General features: G+C 38.0%; 2 protein-coding genes across 6 annotated transcripts in view; one reads left to right on the forward strand and one right to left on the reverse strand.

Moving 5' to 3' along the window:
• LOC120421100 (uncharacterized) overlaps nucleotides 1-22,600 on the forward strand; it is a 239,509-nt gene that overhangs the window by 14,084 nt on the left and 202,825 nt on the right. The gene's annotated exons all lie outside the window — the stretch shown is intronic.
• LOC128092571 (heterochromatin protein 1-like) lies at nucleotides 9,319-9,699 on the reverse strand. Its single transcript, XM_052706690.1, has 2 exons — nucleotides 9,615-9,699; nucleotides 9,319-9,537 (listed from the first exon to the last, which is right to left on the reverse strand). Exons 1-2 carry the CDS (start codon nucleotides 9,672-9,674, stop codon nucleotides 9,331-9,333), a joined length of 267 nt encoding a protein of 88 aa, XP_052562650.1. The 5' UTR covers nucleotides 9,675-9,699; the 3' UTR covers nucleotides 9,319-9,330.

A 22,600-nucleotide genomic window follows, 5' to 3' on the forward strand; every position in this document is an offset into this window, starting at 1 on the left:
CTTGCTCTACTCGTTGGTGTACTTGGTTTTAATAAAATTCAAGGGAGACTCTAGATTATCCAGAATCATTCAAACACGACCGCTTATTAGGATTAAAATGGGTAGATTTCCCCTATTAAGAATACATCTCAAAACGTTTATTTTTCCTCTTTTCAATCAAATAGGGCAGTTTTAGACTTTTTGGAAATTTTGAATTGTGGTCCCAATTCTGAAATTCTGGAGCCGTACCTTCGGTTCACGGCGCCCTTGGCGAAGTATCAATTTGACGCCCCTTCCCAATTTTTGCAACATTTAGATAAATTGATGTAAATTTTCAATGATTACTTCACACATGTTAGCAGCACCTAAACACCCAAGCTCGAGAAAAAGGGGGAGCTTACATGGAAACTCCCCCTTTTTCTCAAGCTTGGGATTTTTTTGATTAAAAATGTTAAACAAATTTAATAATATTAAATGCCGCATTTATTAAATATATGTATTAAGAATTCTTATTTTGAATATTTCCAATGCCATTTCTTAAATGTACTCATTAAAATTTCTTAAATCTAGAGAAAATTATCAATTTGACCCATTGAAAGATCTGCTATGAGTTTTCTATGCAAATAGTTTGAAAGTTTATGGAAGTAATTAAGTTTATTGAGAATTTGTTAGATTTCATAAGGCCGAGTAGAATGAATCATGATAAATTTTCCATAAACTTAATAAAAAATTGACATTTTCTTAGCTGGCAGAACTTTGTATGATATAGGTTTAATTTCATCGGATTAGAAAATATATGTCCTGGATACGTAAAACATTTGGCTTTACTTATTTGGCGATGGATTCCAGTTCAGTAAAATTAAAGAAAATTATAAATGAAGCAAATTTAAATCAAAAACTAAATTTACGAACAGCTACAGTAAAAAATAATAAGAACAACTTACTGTAACATTTGGATGAAAACAAAGATTTTTGAAGCATTTATTTATATTCATTTTTTTCATTATTTACAGAAACCAATTCTGTTAAATTTAAAGCCAAATAACTATGGATATTTTCGAACCCCTATTTTTTTGTTTATTTTTCTGATGTTCTTTTTAAGATTTTGTTTGAATAACATTTTTAACAGCCACTGTTTTAAAACCCTTTAAAAAGCAAAGGTCTAATTTGCCGAAGACACCAACAATTTATTTTATTTCACCATCTACCCTTTTTACGAGCAAATTCACTAAAATTTACAAATTTAGCTCTAAACGCTGAAAATTGGGTATTAACCTAACTAATCACCTATCATTGGAAACGTGGTGAGTTGAAAATTATTCCGGCGTTCAGGAGGCATGTTTTTTTTTTAAATGTGGTTTGGCGAAAATACCTAAAAATGCTTTTTTTACCGCACTAATTTGAATAGGAATCGCCAAACAAAAAATACGAGTCTCATTATTTTGGCCAAGGATCTTGGTGGGTCTAATGATAATAACCAAATATCTTCGCTTGTGTGCTATCTTGTGATACGATTTCTGTAAGAAGAATCTTCATCAAAATTGGACCACTCCACATCCATTCAGCAATTCCCCACGAAAACAGCATGATTCGAAAAAAACCCGTATTTTTTTGTTTGGCCATTAGGGTGACCTACGCCGTGTTAGGGTGGTTCGAAAAATGACAATTTTCGTCGATTTTCGCAAAAAACCACTTTTTTTTTTCAAAAAATCATATCTCCGCGCCATTTCATCCGATTTTAGCTGTCCTAGACGCAAAAGAAAGGTGATTAGTTTGGCTATTTGGGAAAAATAGTAAGAAGTTTCAAAAATCTAGATTAACTTTTGAAAAGGTCGTATGAAAACTTAAAATGCTGTTTTGAAGGTCTCGGGACCAAAGAGCCTATGTCTGAAAATATTTTTATCGGATTCCTCGGCAAATTTCACATAACATAACAAAAAATGGTGAAGTTATGTTTTCGATATTCTGAGATACGATTTTTTGAAAATAAAAACTGGATTTTTCGACGCGCCAAGTTGCGTCTTTTAATTACGAAAATTTTGGTACCCTAACATGTATAGGTCATCGCTGAAATTTTAAAGTTATCGCAGTTTTAGTGAAAAAAGCCGATTTTTGCCGTTTTCATCATTTTCCCATTTTTGCGCGTGGCGCGTCGAAAAATCCAGTTTTTATTTTCAAAAAATCGTATCTCAGAGTATCGAAAACATAACTTCACCATTTTTTGTTATGTTATGTGAAATTTTCCGAGGAATCCGATAAAAATATTTTCAGACATAGGCTCTTTGGTCCCGAGACCTTTAAAACAGCATTTTAAGTTTTCATACGACCTTTTCAAATGTTAAGCTAGATTTTTGAAACTTCTTACTATTTTTCCCAAATAGCCAAACTAATCACCTTTCTTTTGCGTCTAGGACAGCTAAAATCGGATGAAATGGCACGGAGATATGATTTTTTGAAAAAAGTGGTTTTTGCGAAAATCGACGAAAATTGCCATTTTTCGAACCACCCTAACACGGAGTAGGTCACCCTAATGGCCAAACAAAAAAATACGGGTCAAATTATTTCGGCCAAGGATCCCCCAGAAAATTTTTGAGCCCGATCGGAGAATTTTTTTTTCGAATCATGCTGTTTTCGTGGGGAATTGCTGCATTTCAACTGGAATTACCCTTAAAACGAAGTTGAAAAATGCATATAGACTTTATAGAACGAAATATTCTTAATTTTGCATTATTCTGTACGGAAATAGCATTTTTGATTGAATAATTTCTAATAACGAACGTCTTACTGATTTGCGAGAGTCAATGGAATGACTACCAAAAGCATCTCATCTCATTCACCCACAGCCAAATGGTTCTATCTTTGCTCCTCACTGTTCTACACTCAACTCACAGTCTCGGCGGCAAGGCCAATCAGCCAGCAGCTGGTCCGACCTAAATTTCGCAAGTTCGTTCGTTCGTTCGTATACAGAGCTTTTCTGCTCGAATGTGGCTCACCATCGACTGGCGGCCCGGTGCTGGTTTCCGCACGGAAGAGCAAAACTTTCACTACTTCAACTTCCGATCCGATTGTTCCGCAGAATGTGGGTGGCCTTCAGGGAGGTAGAGTTGATTCTGACATTCTTCTTGCGTTTCATAACCAAATACCACCCACCGACGCCACCGCCGCCAGCGGTCAGGCCTGCGTGCGTTCGAGAGCTTTGGTGAGCTCCGAGCTTTCATTGACTTTTCAATTAGCGTCGATTGGATGAATGATTGATTACTGGCTGATGGATGATGAAGGATGATGGGTGTGTGGGTGGTGCGTACAAACCGGTCGTTTCCGGCTCCGTGATGGCTGGCAGGCTGGTTGGCTCTACCGGATGCAGTTCACTTCCGTTTGGCGGTGAAAGCGATCGATATTCAATCAATGGCCGGGGCTGGGGCAATTAGAAGGTTCAATTAACCCCTCAAATGGGGTGATTGACATTATCGACGTGATGACACCGGCTGTAATTTACGTTTTCCGGGGGCAGGTTTAAATGAGTCCCGTTTTGATAAGATTTATGGGCAGTATAATTGAGTTTGCTTGTTGGGTCATTCCACCTGAAGTGTGCAAGAAAAAATACAAATTTGAAAATTACCCTCTCCGATCCTGCTCAATGTTGGCAGGGCTGTTGATACTATCAAAACATGCAAGAATCTCGAATTTCGTCCAAATCGGACCACCCCCTCAATTTTGGTACCTCCCCAAAAAATCGACTTTTTGGCGATTTTTGAGCGAAACCCCTATTTTCAAACAGCGATAGCTCAGGAACCACAAATCGTAGAAGGTTGGTCTTTAGCTCAATTTTGAAGGTTATTGGACGTAGAATCCATTTCCGTGATCAAAATTTCAATTAAGACATTTCTTCTACCTGTATTGCGCAATTGAAAACTTTAAATGGCCGTATCTCAAAACAGCCCTATTTATTTTTTAAATTTGACGTCACCATCGCATTCCCCTGCCAATTTTACATAAGAATCATGCACTTATTGACAAAAAGGAAAAAGGAATATGTTTCGTTCCAGAGACATCGAATTTTAGAGTTTTGCGTTTTTGATATTACCTACATCAGCTTCATTCGCCGCATGTGCTAGAAGCACTAAGGCACGCTAATCAATAACTGCTACCTGGTTATTTATTGAAATAAGATTTCATAACAAATAATCATTAGCAAATTAGGAAAAAGGTTTATGAAATTAAATGTACCAGGCTTGAAAAAATCATCTTTTAATCAGATGGAGCTGGCTTGAGGTATAAAAATCGGTTTTATATGATCAACCTTTTAAAGCATAAAGCTGAATTTGGAGTTTTGCTGAATGGAACCATTTCTTTACCGTCCATGGCAAAGGCCCTAGTGATGGCCTCGGGTGCACTCCGAAACGGTTAGCATCATCAGCAAATTGACAAGGAACTAGAATTCAAGCACGACAGATTTGTTCAATTGGGCACAAATAAGTTGTATAATCTTAATGTAGTATTTTTCTCAAAAACAGATTGTACCCAAGAAAGGAATGCGTTCAACGAAAGTTACAAAGCAGTGGTAACAATTCCATTCCATTCCATCCACAAATCCATTCTGCTATGCCAGTCAGTGATAGTTCAGTTTCCATGAAAATTATTTCAACTGCTACAGCCAGCTCTATTACGGTTCAATAATAAGATCAATTTAGGAAAAAGAGTGCTTTAAAAATGAGCCAGTAGATATTCCTTAAAGAAAATATAGATTGTTAAATGTATTGGTAATTTCTAAATTGTGTAAAATTATAAAATAAATAAATCATCTGCAGCTGGCCAGCGAACGGTTCCAGCGGACAATTCAGCGCTCCCTCCTGGCTGGGGGCGATCGTTTGCCAGCGTGGTCGCTGCCGGTAGCGGCAATGCGGCCCAGCAAGAAGTCACCGGGGAAGATCTCTTTACCCTGCCGGAGTTCTTTGCTCTCACGGGGGAGATGATGACGCGGTTACGGAGCTGCCGTAACAAGGCGGAGCAATTTCTAGCCCTCGGGGAATTAATGATTAAGCACATCTATAAAGGATAAAAAACTGTGATCTAGTTTTAAGCTTTCTCTATTTCTATCCCCTTTTCCTAGCAAGTTTAGTAAGTTTTTTTTCTTAATTTTTCTTACTCTTGATAACACCTTTATTTACAAGCAATAACTGTTCCAAAATGGATTATGATGTAACACACAGCTGAAAGGAACTCCAAAACTCTGTTTTGTACTTCAAAAGAACTTATTGTATCTTGATTATTCACCAATAAAAACGAATTTGAATTTTGAAATAAATCATCTCCCAGAACACCAGGTAGTAAATATTTATCAGCGCCCCAGTGTGCTTCTAGCAGATGCGGCGAATGAAGCTGATGTAGGTAATATCAAAAACGCAAAACTTTAAAATTATCTATCTCTATTATTAATATTAATTAATATTAATTAATATTAATATTATTAATATCTCTGAAACGAAACATGTTCCTTTTTGTCAATAATTGATTCTTATGTAAAATTGGCCGGGGAATACGATGGTGAGGTCAAATTTAAAAAATAAATAGGGCTGTTTTGAGATACGGCCATTTAAAGTTTTCAATTGCGCAATACAGGTAGAAATAATATATTAATCGAATTTTTGATCACGTTAATGGATTCTACGTCCAATAACCTTCAAAATTGAGCTGAAGATCGACCTTCTAAGATTTGTGGTTCCTGAGCTATCGCCGTTTGAAAATAGGGGTTTCGCTCAAAAATCGCCAAAAAGTCGATTTTTTGGGGAGGTACCAAAACTGAGGGGGTGGTCCGAATTGGACGAAATTCGAGATTCTTGCATGTTTTGATAGTATCAACAGCCCTGCCAACTTAGAGCAGGATCGGAGAGGGTAATTTTCAAATGCTGTTCCGCATCAGATGGAATGACCCTGTTTTAAAAATTATGTAAGCGATAGAATCAAAGTTCAACGCCACCTCGCCGTGTGTCATCAATCCTGCCTTGAAAAGTTCAATAAATATAATTTAAGTTTGGGTTCTTGACCATATGATTTGCTACAAAACAATTTGTTGGGGCCGAAAAACAAATTGTATCTCCCTTAAGGACCCCATCATGCACTTAGCTTGGCACACGACCCGAAGAATCGATTCTCTCACTCTCTGCACTGTGCGCACGGCCCCAAGAGGTTCTCGATCATTCGCTATTGTCCCCATTGTCTCCATTGTATCCCCATTGTGTCCCCTTGCCTATAAAAACCCATCCCGACCAATGTAAAGACCTCTTTCTCCAATAAACGTTTGGTAAGTCAACAGTGACCGATCGACCCCGATCTTTATCCATCCGGAATAGTTTTTATACAGTCCACTGGCCCTTCCTTCACTGGACTGGGCTCGGAGAGGTGTCTGGCGTAGACACAATTCAAAAAGATATTTTCGTCAAAATGAGCAACTTCGAACATCGAAAAATTAATTAAATGTTTTGTTTACAATCTTTTTAACAATGATGCTTACTTCTATCTCTTCAATGCCTTTTAAGGATTTTGTTTTGTTTTGGTTTTGTACAAAACTGTACCGCCTTAATTCAAAACTCCTCTTTGTATGCTAACGAATCACTGGTAAAGCTTGCACAACCACATTCGATATTGTACAGCTGCAGCTTCGATGCTCACTACACTCCCAAATTATTCACTTTCCGCTGGGATTCAAATTTGAAATTGAATTTTGCCTCGTTATTCGCACAAACTCGATACAATTCTGCAGTTTTCGTCGATATTTGGGTCACCAGCACACCAATTCTGCACATTGTGTTCAACAATGTTGCTACACACTAGGGTGGGTCATTTTTTTTTCGAAAGTGCTCGGATCCGGCTGAAATAAAGTCCATCTTGTAGAGGGTACCCATAGGGACTCTCATACCAAATTTGAGCTCATTTGGTTGAAAACTGGCTTGTCGCTCGGGGGTCAAAGTTTACATGGAAATTACTATGGAAAACGCGTGCTTTAGCTTCAAACGCTCCTACAAGCTAAGCGACAAACTATAGTCCACACTTACACTAGGTAGCCGTGTCGGGGGTGGTCCAAGGAACATTTTTCTCTAAGGGTTCATGGTCATCCGTTCAACCATGAGCTTGCGCAAAGCCGAAACATCCGACGACGCCGGAATCCTTCGAAATCTCAGTTTTAACGGTCAACGCATGCTACGAAACTATGACAGAAGCATTGTTTGAATGAATGAAAAACGCGACGCCGAACGTCAACAAACTAAAATGGAAGCAATAAGTGAGGGGTTGCGCTCTCCCAACAAGGTGTTTTTACTTGAAAATATGGTTATAAAATTTAATAAGCAATTTGAAAATAAAATTCAGCGGATCGGATAAAAAAACTAAGCTCTGATGAGTCCAGTTTCAGATCAAGTGGAAGGGCTGCGACGAAACTCCTGGGAACCAGAGGAAATCCTCAACTGCCAGGATCTTCTGGAAAAATTGTCGCGGGAGGAAGGCGAGAGAGGACACGTGGAGGTAGTTACGGTTGGACTTAATGGAGGGAAGCGGTTGGTCGACGCACAGGGTCAGCGGAATAGACACCTGGCAGGGCCAGCGGCATCGTCGGCGGATTTTCTCCGGAAGAGTCAACGGTAAGGACAGAACAGGGATGGATTGGCCTTTGTGAAGCGGTTATCATCAGCTTACCTAGATACTAAAGAATATAGCTTTTTTTTTATTTATTTTGTAGACCAATAAAAGTAATTTTATTCAAGTTTCATGAATGTCTTTAACATTGTATTTCTTGAACTTCTACTAAACGCTATTTTTGGTCGCTTTGTTGCAGATGATACGGCTCTTGTAGCTTCGGAGCACGTTCTGAACGATCCTGGACTGAACCAGTTCCACCTCATCGACTCCCTTCCAGTGAACCAGGAACAGCCGTCCGTCATCCTCTTCGGTCACTCCTTCCAACTTCTCCGCCACGTGTCCTTTTCGCTTCCGTTTTTGGCCTTTGTGCGTTTTATCGAAACCACCGGAGGTGGGGCTATGTCCTCCAGCGTACAGTCATGCCTCGGTTTTGCACGCCTCGGTTTGGCACTGCCCCGGTTTTGCACCGTTCAGCTGCCTCGGTTAAGCACGGCCCAGTGCTTAACTGAAGCACAGAGCTTATGGGATTTTGGCTATATGGGAGACATTGGCTTTAATCGTATGAAAAATCATGCAAACATCAAAAATTTATAGTGTTTTGGAATCGGGATGATATCAGTTATCCATTAAAATTATTATTTCATGAAAATTTTCTCAAAAAATATGAATTTTTCCTGTATTTCGAAAATGCATTTTTTTTTCTCTAAAGAATCCAAGAATGTAATAACAATATTCTTTGAAAATACTCAAAATTTTCACAAAACTACGTATTTTTGTAAAACTTTTCAAAATTTCAGTTTTTACATTATGGGTATCAAATAATCAAATCAATTTTTTTCAAAAATACGTAGATTTGTGAAAATTTTGAGTATTTTAATTTTTTTATGACTTTCGAAATGTTTGAAAATATTGTAAAAACGGAAATTTTGAGTATTTTTTCGAAAATACGTAGTTTTGTGAAAATTTTGAGTATTTTCAAAGAATATTGTTATTACATTCGAAATGTATGAAAAAATCCCGATCGTTTGATACCCATATTGTAAAAATTGAAATTTTGAGTATTTTTTCGAAAAGACGTAGTTTTGTGAAAATTTGGAGTATTTTCTAAAAATGTTGTTATTACATCCAAAATGTATGAAAAAACCCAATCATTTGATACCCATATTGCAATAACAATATATTTTTGGTTTCTTTAGAGAAAAAAAATGCATTTTCGAAATATAGGAAAAATACGTATTTTTGTGAAAATTTTCATGAAATAATAATTTTAATGGATAGCTGACATCATCCCGATTCCAAAACACTATAATTTTTTGATGTTTGCATGATTTTTCGTACGATTAAAGCCAATGTCTCCCATATAGCCAAAATCCCATAAGCTCTGTGCCTCGGTTATGCACGCCTCGGTTTTGCATCCCCCATATGCGGTGCTAAACCGAGGTAGGGGAACTATACCCTTTCTCAGCCTATTTCTATTATCGGCCTATCAGCACTTTGATCATGAATTACAGCTTTCATAAAGTGTTTTTGACTGTTCCAAAGTAATAAATAGCTCAAATAAAAGTGAGCAAGCAACTTTCCATTGTTGATACATCTGAAAATGTTGATTTAATAGCGGAAAACGGCAAAAGTGATGACAATTGGTCGAACGGCTTAGTGTGATTAAAATGGGTATATTTCCCCTATGACTGTATAACTTTTCGACACTCTTGGCAGACTCTACAGTTTCGGTGGCGCTTTCTCAACATCTTCTCCGGCCCGATCCATGTTTGAGAAAGAGTCCGTCGAAGATCGCTTGCCCTGGCTGCTGGCCCACTTCTCGCCTTCCTCGCGCGCAAATTTTTCCAGAAGATCCTGGCAGTTGAGATGTTCCTCCGGTTCCCAGGAGTTTCCGGAATCGTCGCAGCCCTTCCACTTGATCTGAAACTGGACTCATCAGAGCTTAGTTTTTTTTATCCGATCCGCTGAATTTTATTTTCAAATTGCTTATTAAATTTAATTACCATATTTTCAAGTAAAAACACCTTGTTGGGAGAGCGCAACCCCTCACTTATTGCTTCCATTTTAGTTTGTTGACGTTCGGCGTCGCGTTTTTCATTAATTCAAACCAAGCTTCCCATGCGCCAGTGCCAACGCACACCGCGGGTTTGGTTTTCTAGCTTCGGTACGTGCCTGAACCCATTTTTGTATTGGTATCTTGGTACATCGTACCAGCGCACCACGACACTCTCGGCTCGCCCCATCGGTTTTGTGTCTGGCACTCACCCATGGCATGAACCCAGCGTGCCGTGGTACGTGTCGTGGTATTGAACCCGTTTTGTACCGCCAGCGCATACCACGGCACGTACCTCGGCTCGTAACGAGTGAAGCACCTTGGCTAATACACCGGGTTCATGCCATGGGTGAGTGCCAGACACAAAACCGACGCGGCAAACCGAGAGTGTCGTGGTGCACTGGTACGATGAACCAAAATACCCTCGGTTCGTGTGAGTCGGGTACGGGTGTAAACCGAACAAAGCAGGCGCAAAGCAAACCCGAGGTGCAAGTGTACCGCGTGTACCGCACGGTGCAGGGAAGCTTGATTCAAACAATGCTTCTGTCATAGTTTCGTAGCATGCGTCGACCGTTAAAACTGAGATTTCGAAGGATTCCGGCGTCGTCGGATGTTTCGGCTTTGCGCAAGCTCATGGTTGAACGGATGACCATGAACCCTTAGAGAAAAATGTTCCTTGGACCACCCCCGACACGGCTACCTAGTGTAAGTGTGGACTATAGTTTGTCGCTTAGCCTGTAGGAGCGTTTGAAGTTAAAGCTCGCGTTTTCCATAGTAATTTCCATGTAAACTTTGACCCCCGAGCGACAAGCCAGTTTTCAACCAAATGAGCTCAAATTTGGTATGAGAGTCCCTATGGGTACCCTCTACAAGATGGACTTTATTTCAGCCGGATCCGAGCACTTTCGAAAAAAATGACCCACCCTACTACACACTCACATAAACACACCTTCAATCCACACACAGTCCAGACTCGATTATCCGAAGGCCTCGGAAAAATTTCACTTCGGATAATCGAATCACGAAAAAAAATTTTTTTTCGTTGTTTTGTTTTTATTATTGAGCTTAGGTATGCCTCATAAACTACGCTAAAGTGATTTAAATGTTTTAAATCCAAGATGATGGCCAATATGGCGGTGACGATATATTGAAAAAAAAAATGCATTTTATTATTTAATAGGCAACCAACTATTCAAATTTGACTAAAATTAGGTCACAGAACTCAAATATGATGTTTAATCGAGGCTTTGGATAATCGAGGCTGGACTGTACACATATAATTTCCAAATAACCTCAAACCACTGGTTTGGGTTGGGTTGGAATGGGTTTTTGCGTTTGGTAAATTTTCACCTCACTGCATGAAGTTTATGTTTTTTTTGCTCACATGGTCAGATACACGACTACAAAACACATGCACACATTTTCCCACGTGGATCAGAGGATTATGTGGGTATGAGGTAATATTGATGCTTTATAGCGTCACTTGAGCTAGAAATTGCAGCAGAGCGGCCTGCAGCAGCTTTCCGGACAGAGCTTGCACTCAAACGGGGGATGGACAATTTGTGAATTTTTGTTTCAAAATTGGAACAGATTCAGTAATTACACGAAAGTGTATTTTATCCAGGTCATGCAAATCAATTATAAGGGGTCACTGTGAGAGCGGAGGTTATTTTGTAGATTTTTCAAATACAAATATTTTTTGACTCATCACAAGACAAATAATCTTGAATATTTTAATCGCACTTTGGTATGAACAAGCCTCAAATTCAAAAGAGATCAAAATGCATCCAATCTCGGCTTGATTTGGGGCTATAATTGCTCACTATACGGATTCAAGTATACAATCATTGAAAGCCAAGTTTCTTTTGATACTATTTCAAAAATAAACACATTTTTGAAATTTCATGATTTCTGAAAAGAACACAGATTTTTGGTCGTTATAATAATATTCAGTTTAAGTTTAATTTAGTTTTGTATTTAATTGTTTGTCAATCAATAACTTTTAAGTTTGGGTGCATGCCACGTTGCTCTCTAAGCTCACCCCAGAGCCACAGCTTTCCAGAGGTGCCTGTGTGGCAGACAGCCCGGACTAGGACAGGGTGGTTAATGGATATCGATTGGTTTGCACCTCTTGTTACTTTACAGCGCACGATTATAAGTGCACTGTCCATCAGCGGACTCTGCTGCTCGGTTGGAGCTCGGTTCGTTGCTTTTCTGAAACGTGGTAGACGATCACCGACCGCACCGTTCGTTGGCATTGTATTCATTATTTCCTGTGGGAATTTCACTCACTCGACTCGAGGTGCGCTAATCAGTGGCCACGAGATACCACGTGCAAAGATTGGAGCTAGAACGTGGGCGCTCATGGTTCGAAATCTATGGGTGGAGCCGATTTCCACATCAGGCCAGATTCACTCTATCGTACAAGAATCCACTAGTCATCCCATAAGCCGTGGATTTCAATCCGGTTATTAGAATGGTCAGGCACTTAGCCATCGAGAACTGCACATTGATGATCTTGTTGAGATTGCGTTTTTGCATCCGTACATGTTTCTAACCTGCAGTGTGGCGATTGCTGTCTCAACTAGAAGCATCCAGCACATAGATGCTTCATATACAGTCAGATGTGGCAGCATTCCTGTGGGAGGTAGAATAATTCTATGAAACGACTTTGAAGAGTGAGGAAGCATATCTAGGTCAACCGCACATTCCACTTATTAGTAATAATTGCATCTCGTAGCAGTTGTTGGAAGTGTAAAAAAGATGTGGGTATCATCTCCTATGTGACTGAAATAACATTATGTGTTTAAGGTGGATGCTGTAGATGATGTATAAATTCCAAGCTTCAATAAATTGAAGTAGACTGCTTTAAAGTTGCTTTGCAATCTAAATTATTAAACATAGATTCCACATCAAACCAGCAGGAGCCAGATCAAAATAGTTCCGATTTGGGCCAAATTTGATATGGGAGTTTGGATGGCTTGAGATGGTCGAATTTTCAGAATATGTTTTTTGTCGGTTGCTTTTAGCCCCAAAACAACTCTCCAAAATTTCGGAGCGATTGGTTGCATGCACACTTTGCGCATTGCATTTCAAATTTGTATCGAAATTAGTATGGAAAAACCTTCTGTTTTACATTTTGATTTTAAGAATTTTTATTTTCCTCACTCAAAAAAAAAAGAGTTCGCGTAAACGTGAACAGAGTTCACGCCACCGGGAACCAGGAAGAAAACTGTTCAACTTTTATAGTGCATTGCACCATGAAAGTGAACCGTTTTCTTCCTGGTTCCCGTTGGCATGAACTCTGTTTACGTTTACGCGAACTCATTTTTTTGAGTGCACTAAACTGAGAAAATTCTCTAAAACATACCCCAAGAGTTAAGTTTTGTGCTATCTTGCTCCTGTCAAAAGATTCAGCTTGCTCAAAACTGGTTTAAAACGTGATTTCCGAAACAAACACAGCAACTTTTTGTGAACATTTCTGTTTAATTTGACTTTTACTAAAAGTTAGTCTATTCCTATTTTTTTTAGGCTATTCCTTTCATAAGAATCTAAAAAAATATTTCTCATGTGTGTTCTAATCTGACGAGAATGCACTATAGAGCTATCTACGTGCGCATGTATTGCGTGTTTGTACCCGCCAGCAAAAAACAAATGGTGCGCTAGTGTGCGTGAGATTGGGCTTAGATAGCTCTATGGGCCCTGTCCATTTTTCTATTTTCGGCCGAGTTCTTTTTTCTTTAAGCGCATTTGTGTCTGGTTAGTGCTGCCATGTGTGACGAAATTTTAAGAGAACACTCACGAAAAGTGGTATATACAGAGAAAGTTTCCTGGCATCACTGGCTCACTCCAAAAGGCGCTGCTGGTAGTGTTGGTGGCCACCCTTTGTTGTTTATTTGAATGGGTAACGTCATGATTCGAAATCCGGACACTTAGTAGCATATCATTTTTGATATAGCTGGCAAAAAATCAAGTAATAAGTTGGAAAAGTAGAAACATCATCAGGATGTAGTATAAACAGTCAGTTTCAAGAAAATGCATGCAAAATATGTCTTTTTTAACAATTTTTCAACAGAATTTTAAAATTAAAATGACTTGTTGTGCTTCGAATTCCGGACACTGATAAAAGCTGATTCGAAATCCGGAGATTTTTGCTTCGAATTCCGGACACTCGATTTTGCTTATGAATCGCACAAATTTGGACTGAAATGTTAGTTGAAGGCATTCTTTAGGTCTCAACTAAGCTGTTAACATCAAAACAATCGATAGTTTACATAAAAATTTGCTAGAATTCAAGTAAATCGAAACCATAAATTTCTGCTTTGCCTTTCCAGTGCTTCGAACGCCTATGAAATATTTCAAGTGAAATGTTTCGCATTTTTTGGTAAACTTATAATTTTATTGTATTTAATTGTTTTGGCATTAACTACAGCGTTCAAACAAACTTTAAATGAAAGTTGATGTTGGAATTCATCAAATAACACAGTTTTGACATTCATAATGCGAACTTATATCCAAATAATTGATAAAACAAGATGAAGTGTCCGGGTTTCGAAGCGTCCGGGAATTCGAATCATGACGTTATAAACGTCAAAAGACTCTGTGCGTTTGTTTTTTTTTATGGCGCTTGCTAATTAATAACATGTTTCGGGATTATTTTTCAAGTGAGTGACTAACTACTGAACAAAAGAACATGTTGCCGGTAGTTGGAAGCAATTTCATATCTTAAGCGCTATGAAAACGCTAGCGCAAGTGAAAAGATATCGATCGCGACTCTCGTTAAGCGGTTAAGCTCTCATCTGGCGTGTGGATGTGTGTGCAAACAAAATGATGAGAAATGGTCTCGCAAAATCGAAATTATGATCAAAAGTGCATTTCATTTGATCTTTTTGTCTAGAAAATGGCATAAATGAGTGTGCTTACTTGAGGCGGTGCTATTGTTGGTAATTTTATGGCCTTATCCAAAGGTCGTCACACAGTGGATCCTCTCCGAACAAAGGTGTGACAAAATTAAAAAAATGTCAGGTATTCTACCAAATATGTCTTATTAGGGTAATTTTGGGCAGCTGAATTCAAAAAATACATTTATTTTTTCATAAAATGAAATCTCTGTACATTAGGGTGGTTCATAAACATTTATTTTTTAAAATATTTATTTTAATTGCTGAAATTGTTTTTTTATAACAATAGTAGCTTGGAATTTTGATTTTGTGTGTGTAAACAATGTGTGTAACAAATAAAATGTTAGGGTGGTACCATATCACAATGATCCATATCCGAAATTTTGTTAAACAAAATTCGTAGATACCACACTTTTAATTAACAGCTTTGTCATCATTCGAAAAGTTGATCAGGGTCAGTATAGTAGTAACGTTAGGGTGGTCCAGTTAATAGGGTGTTCCAAAATTTGTGTATTTGAGGAAAAGTGTTATTTGACTTCTATGAGATTATCATAACATTTTAACTGTACACATTTTAGTAGTATCTGTAGTTTAGGTAGAAAAAGATCAGAAGATATTTCTAGAGTTTTTTAAAAGTCCTATAAAAATATGAAACACAATAAATTAACGACCCTTTAAAAAAAAACTCAAAATTTTTGTTGATGCCAACGAAAATTTCATTTCAAGTTGTTATCTCCTTCCCCTTTTGAATTTTCTCCAAATACTAGGGTGCAAAACAAAGATCGTCACCTACACAATTAATGAATCATTTTTTGTTGCATTAAAGTTATTAATTAGAGTAATTTGTGATTCCTTTTTTATTGAAATAGTTGAGAATAAGGTTTTGAATTTTATTTTTTTTAATTTCCCATCCACGACTAGATCCAAGGTCTGCTCTGCTTTTCATGTACTAAGCTACACATAAAAATATGTAAGGTAAAACTGCTTTTTTGAAGACTTTTTGAGTAAGTTGAAAAAAAATCTTGCATGTTTAGGATTCTCTCAAGAAAATCTATCGTACCAAATAAAAGTATGTACCGTTGTCAGGGGGTGAGATTGGGTCATACAAATTTTAGAAATTTTGTATCTCATCCACCAGACCCAATGTCATCCCTGATGAAGGTATTCATTAAAATGTTTGCAATTGCTCATTAACTAATATTTTTATCACTGCCCGCATCACTTTGTTCCAATAATTCTACACGCAGATACACATCGTAGCTTGTGTGCCATCTTGAGACACGTCCTATCTTTTTATAGCAGACGGGTCACAAAATAGCACACAAGCACATGTGAAATTTTACGATAGAAAGTATTTTCGCCGTTGAAGTTTTCAGTCATTCCAAGAGGAATATTTAACCAAGTCATAAAAACACGAGAGAGGGGAGGGGGGGGGGGGGTATGTTGGTACAATAAGAAATCCAACATCCAGTATTATTTTAGAACATTTGTTGAATTCTTGAATATGAAGAAAAATCATAAGCCGATTGCCATATCTGACTTTTTGATCCGATTTGTGAATAGAGTAGATTAGATCCACTTTGACTTTTTTTAGAAACATGCAAATTTTGATCTTTCGAGCAAGTATGAGCAAAATTTGCTGTACACAGTCTGAAAGTACATAAAATTTCATGGCAGAAACTGCATACGAGACTTTGGTCACACCCGTACAAAATTGTTCCTGAAGGGTTGAAATTCGAAAAATTCTTGAAAATGGTTATTGCTGTCTTTCGTTTGGATAGCAAAAAAGAGGGGAGGGGTCAATCAAAATTCCAAGAACAGTAAAATCAACAACTTTTAAATACCTTTCGAATGCAGCCAGAAGAATCAAATTTGGTTAAAAATTGGCTGAGGTATACAAGTTTTAAGAAAAAAAATATTTGCGAATTTTGAAGTTTCAGCTACTAGAAATAACAAAAATGTCTGCACTCTCAAAGCTGCCAAAAATTCAAATTGCATCCAATCTTGCTCAAAATTTGGGAAAGTGGTTTTGAAGGTATGAGAAAAAATAGAAAAATACTAACACTACTGAAATTAAATTTTCATTTTTTGATTTTTGTCACACCTGGATCCACTGTGCGTCAGTTCGAATCCCGGGGTGGATGTAAGCTAAGGTGTAAAAAGAGGTTTGCAATTGCCTCAACAATCAAACCTTCGGACACTTTGTTTCGAGTAGGAATCTCGTAATCGAGAACGCCAAGAGAATGCTGTAGAGCGAACAATATTTTTTTTTGAAAATTAATCCATCGATTTTTGGATTGGTCTCAAACAGTCCCTTCGAGTAGAATAAAAAAAAATGATTTTTTGTTTAAGACTCTTATGTTCAAAATGTGTCTGGTCTACAACACAAAATGATTTGATAATAAAGTTAATACAAATCTAAATTTTCTGATAAGAGTGATTCAAACAATATAAAAGTAGCTGACAATCATATCTGGTAGCCTTTCTCAAACCGGCCCCCATCTGTAAAAGTTTAATTTCAATCTGATCCTGAAAAAATATTTCAATCGTGCACGATGCATTCAAAGTCCATTTGTAACCCAAATGGAGCAGCTCCCCAGCCATAAATGTACCGGTAGAGCGAGCGCGCGCAAAGTTGTCTGATTTATTTTGTACTTATTTATTTTTCATTCGCCTGCACTCGCGCCAACACCATCAGAGCAGCGATATTGCAGTATCACTTGCACTTTGGTACTTTGGCCCAAGTGCTCAAGATTGCGGCGCTGCTGTGAGATGCTGCTGCTGCATTTCCAAGTGCAATTCTGAAAGCTTTTCCGACCAACTTTTGACTAAATGGGAAAGGTTCCCTTTTTGATCGCAATACCATTGTTGACTTTTTTTCATTCAATCTCGATATGCACAAACGAGTTTTTTTTACTTTATTAACCCCCTTCGAAATTAGGTCTCAAAAAGCTGATAATGGGTAACGTCCCCCTAGTTCAAGTTGGCTATAGAACAAAAGCATGAACTCAATGGAGCGTTTCGGAAGAGTGAGAGTGAAAAAGTTCAAGAATGGAGAAAGCAAAATCCATTCGAATTTTCCGAGGTTTTCCGCAAACGAAAAAACGAAACTTTTCTTGTTTAATTCTTTTGCGCGCACCAGGACTATCGTTGTACAATACAGAACACCTTCCCCTGTAGAGAAGGATCCTGGTTAGTTCAAGGTAGCGCGCGATTGCATAATGCATCTCGTTAGGAGAAATGCTGCAGAAAGTTGCTTTCTGTTTCAGCCATTCTCGATTCGTTTGGCTATTACGAAATGATCTGTGAAAATTGGAGATTTGTTGTAACGGTTGACTTGCGTTTTCTTTTTTATTGCAGAGCAAAGCTAGTTTAGTTTTATTTGTTTAGTGCTAGAGTATTATCTGTGAGGTTCAGTTCAATTGCTAGCTAATCGCAGCATCGGAAGTGAAGCTCGTAAAAGAAGCGACTATTTTTTAACTGCTCATAGAATTTCTTTTCGCAAAATGGGATGACGGACGGTTTCTGTAATGATCCTTTTATTACATTCATTTCTCAAGTTATCGTGAAACTTTTCGTGACATTTTTTTTCTCCTAGACCGTCCGTCACTTAGTTTATTTCAGACTTTGCCCCTCCTCCAGAAACGAACTATTTTTGCTTCAATCCCTTATGCCTTTCTTAACGTGGAAAAGTTTTCAGAACATCTCCGAAAAACGTTATTTTTTATGTTACCCCCACAACCCCTTCTGCCGTCATAATTCAAGGAACGCTGGAAAAGTCGGTAGCACCATCATCAGAGTGGCAGTGTGCAGGCCAAAGGTTGGAGCTGGATCGTGACCAGAGTGACTAATTCGAGGAACACTGGCAAACAGGATGGGTAATGGTGGAGGGTTAGTGCGCCATATGCTGTATCGATAAATTAATCACTGACTTACGAAGGAATGATAGCCTTTTTGTCAGGGTGAAACCTGGCAAGACAGAAAATTATTCCTCTGTCCTGGGTTCGATTCTCATCTGCTCCCAACGAGAAAGTATAGGAATTATAAAATCAAAGTCGCTCGAGTCGGACATTGGATCCCCCATCCTTTGGATCGGTAAGCAAAAATGCTAACCACTAGGCCATCGCGACTTGGTGAGCTATAACTGGAATTTGGAATACTGTTACTACCAACTATATACGCGCTGGGTCCTTGTTCTCGACAAAACCGGTCGAAACGCCGGACGGTTTTAATATAAACATTAGGGTGGGTACGTTTTTCAAAAACTTCTCCGATCAAGTTTCAGTATGGTTCCCCTTGTAGGACATACCCATAGGGACTTTCATGCCAAATACCAGTTGTGGTTTGGTTGAGCGTTTTAGCAGAATGCATTACTGTGAATACAAAGAGACGAGTTGTTCCTTTTATTTCCGCTATATATTTTTAATATCTTGACAGATACGTATTTCGTCTACTACTTGCAGACTTCATCAGTGTTCTGTTCTTTCGAGAGCATGCTATGAAAGCTTGATGCACACCGCGACGCCATATGTCAGACAGCTACCACGTGGGTGAGAAACGGCTGGGATATTCAATTGCAATCCTTCTTTCAACTAGAAAATGATCATTTCGAGCAATCCTGAGATTATTAAGTCGAATTCAGAATCTTTGGATAGCAAATTTGTGTTTTGTTGATAATATTTCAACCACGTGGTAGCTACCTAGCATATGGCGTCGCGGTGTGCATCAAGCTTTCATAGCATGCTAAGGAAAATTTGATGCTTTTTCAGGGAAAACCGTTGATTTCGGAGACGTCGGATGTTTTGCCGATGCGCCAGCTGTAGGTACAACGAACCCATGTGCTCTCTTCGGGAAAAGTGTTCTCCAGACCATTCCCCTTAGGCCTGGCCATACCAGAAGTTGGCGCGTGATTTTCCCAGACCTGTAGGAGCGTTTGAACAAAAAGTTCCAATTTCCCATGGTAATTCCCACGTAAACTTTAACCCTGATGCGCGCAGCCTGTTTACAACCAAATGAGCTGATATTTGGCATGAAAGTCCCTATGGGTATGCCCTACAAGGGGAACCATAGTTTTAGTATACTAAAACTTGATCGGAGAACTTTTTGAAAAACGTATCCACCCTAATAAACATCGCTTGATTATTTTAACCGACTAAGAAAGCTGACCAATCAAAACAAAAAATTCCAGTCAAAAAATCATCCATTTTAAATTAATTTTATGGCACCTTTTATTTTAAAATTAGTAATTCTTCGCCAACTCACACAGCAGGTTCATATGGAACACAGCAGCATGGTTCGTATGGAAAATGTTGTTCTCTGATTACGAATTCGAGTTTTTACATAAATATATAAAAAAAAATGCAAATTTCATAAAACAGAAAATGTATTAGATCCCTTATATCCACTTAAAAAAAATAATTCCAATCACTCTTGAAAGTTTCATGAAGACATTTCATGATTAAACTGAGAAAGAGAAGATTTAAGCTCAAATTTGGCATGCTCAAGGCGAACTGTCAAACTGTCTGAGCGTTTTTTCTCGAAACACCGAGTTGATTTACGGGTGTCACGATAGGCTCGAAATTGGATGGACCAAATTGGCTGAAATTTGGGGTGAAAACTCTTAAGACGTATCCCGTGTGCATGAGAAAGCCTGATTTTGAAATTTTGTTGTTAAAAAAAAACGTTACTTAATCCACCTTTAGGTGGTTGGTGCCTTCCTCTCATTTATAGAGTGATTCCAACCCCCCTAAAGTGTCCACATGGTTTATGGATCTCCCCTAACGTGATCGCAGCACCTAAGACTATCTAAAGACTTTTTGTCAAGATTATACAGACACCGCCTTTGAGGAAAATTGCACCAGTGACATTGATTCGGTACACATGTCTACATACAGCCAAACACATAGACATTTGCTCAGCTGGTGATTCTGAGTCGATATGTACAAATGAAGGTAGGTCTAGGAGGTCCAACTAAAAAGTTCATTTTTCGAGTGATTTAATAGCCTTCCCCCAGTAAGGTGAGGAAGGCAAAAACACAACAGAAAAACAGAAAATATCTTTCTTTAAATATTTTTTTAAATATTTTTTTTAATCGATTTTCGTCATGCACACGGGACCAGTTTAAAGAATATTCACCAAAATTTTGAGCTGATTTGGTCAAAACAGTGTAGAGATATCGTGACACTCGTTTTTTGAAACTGCTAACTTCAAATTGCTATACTTCGGCAATGATACAACAAAATGTCTTCAAATTTATTTTATTAAAAGTTTAAAATGTATATTTCAATGCCCTGAAAAGAGATTAAAAAAAAAAGAAGTTTGTGCTCATATCAACCCTATACTTTTTTGACAGTAAATTTTTTGACAAATTTGACATTTGATCTGTGTTTAAAAAAAAAAAAAACTTGGCCATTAAGATATTTTAATCAGAAAATTTTGGGAAATTTTGAAAAATATACAAAAAAATCTAAAAAAAAATGCTAGTTTTCCATGGTTTTTTTAAGTTTGCGACAACGATTGTTTTTTTTTTCAAAATGCAGTCCTGACTCGTTTATCTTAAGTCCTAGGACAAATGTGTTTTGTTGTTGTCTTTGGTAATGTTACAGACTATCCAGTCAAATACGACTGAATTCGGGTCGCAGAACTTTAAATTTGTGTTAAACAAGTGTGAAAACAAAAAAAAATCTTGATTCGATTATCCGATGTTCCTTAAAAACCTACGGTTAATCGATCTTCAGATGATCGATGCTTCGGATAGTTGAGTCTGAATTTTCATATTTTGCATGGTGAATTGCTGTAAGATTCTTTTAAATCTTAAAAATTGATCCTTTTTGGGAATATTGAGCAGATTACCTACATCAGGCCTGCCCAACCTTTTTGGCTCAATTTTCACATTTTTGATCGTCAAAATTACAATTGTTGATTTTTTCATGGTTTCTTTGATGGAATCGGTTCTCAGATGACCAGTGAACATAACTTTGATAAAAGTTTGAAAAAATATTTTTGCATGTCGTTTTTATGTAAGTTTTAAGCGAAAAATTGGTCCGGCCCGCGGGCCGGATTGATTATTGACATAAAATGTAGATAAAAACGACTTGTATACATATTTTTTCAATCTTTTGGTAAAGTTATGTTCACTGGTCATCTGAGAACCGATTCCATCAAAGAAGTCATGAAAAAATGAACGATTGTTATTTTGACGATCAAAAATGTGAAAATTGAGCCGAAAAGGTTGGGCAGGCCTGACCTACATCAATGGATTTTTTTTTTCGAGAATTTCAATTTGTTTCTATCTAATTTGATCTTAACAAGTTCCAAATTAATTTTCGGAAATAGATTCAAATGAAAGACTCTTGCTTTTATCTCAAAACTGCCCTTAAATCTTCAAATTTTCGTCGAACTGTCCACCACACTAAAATGAACTTGTCACCCAGAGCCCCGAATTAATCATTTGAAGTCTTTTCACGGTAACGGAAACCTCTCGGGTGTCCAATCAATGTCGGGGCGAGGAAATAAAAAAGGTAAAAGTTCCTTCCCGGAACGTTCGTTTACGCAAAAGTCTGCAGAATTTAGAGGATCGAAAATGTATTCAAACTTGGTTATCCCACGCAAACCGTCGGAAATTCTTTTTCTTCTTCTCAGAACCATTCCATTCTGAACGACGACGATGCCATAACAACGGAACTCTTCTCTCCGTTAGTTGTACTCCCGGGGGCCATTGTATTCCATCATTGGGCTTGATGGTGGCAAACTTTTAGTGTACAAGGATTTTTTTGCTTCGATTTCGGTGGAACTTTGAGAAAGTGTGACGGGACATAAAAGCTCTTCCATTGGCGGGTAACGAAGTATAGCAACATAACAACGTGTCCTTCCGCTGAGGAATACCTTTGGTTCAATGGGCAGCTTCTTCTTGGATGGTACTCATCTCGGGGAGTTCCACGATTTGCCTGGCAAGTGTCACAGAAAAAGTAAAGTGTTCGCGTACCCAACAGTTGTGTCGCTAAAACGTTCGGGAAAATCGAACAGTGAAAGCGAA

The sequence above is a fragment of the Culex pipiens genome, chromosome 1 (genome assembly GCF_016801865.2).
Source record: "Culex pipiens pallens isolate TS chromosome 1, TS_CPP_V2, whole genome shotgun sequence".
NCBI lineage: Eukaryota > Metazoa > Arthropoda > Insecta > Diptera > Culicidae > Culex > Culex pipiens.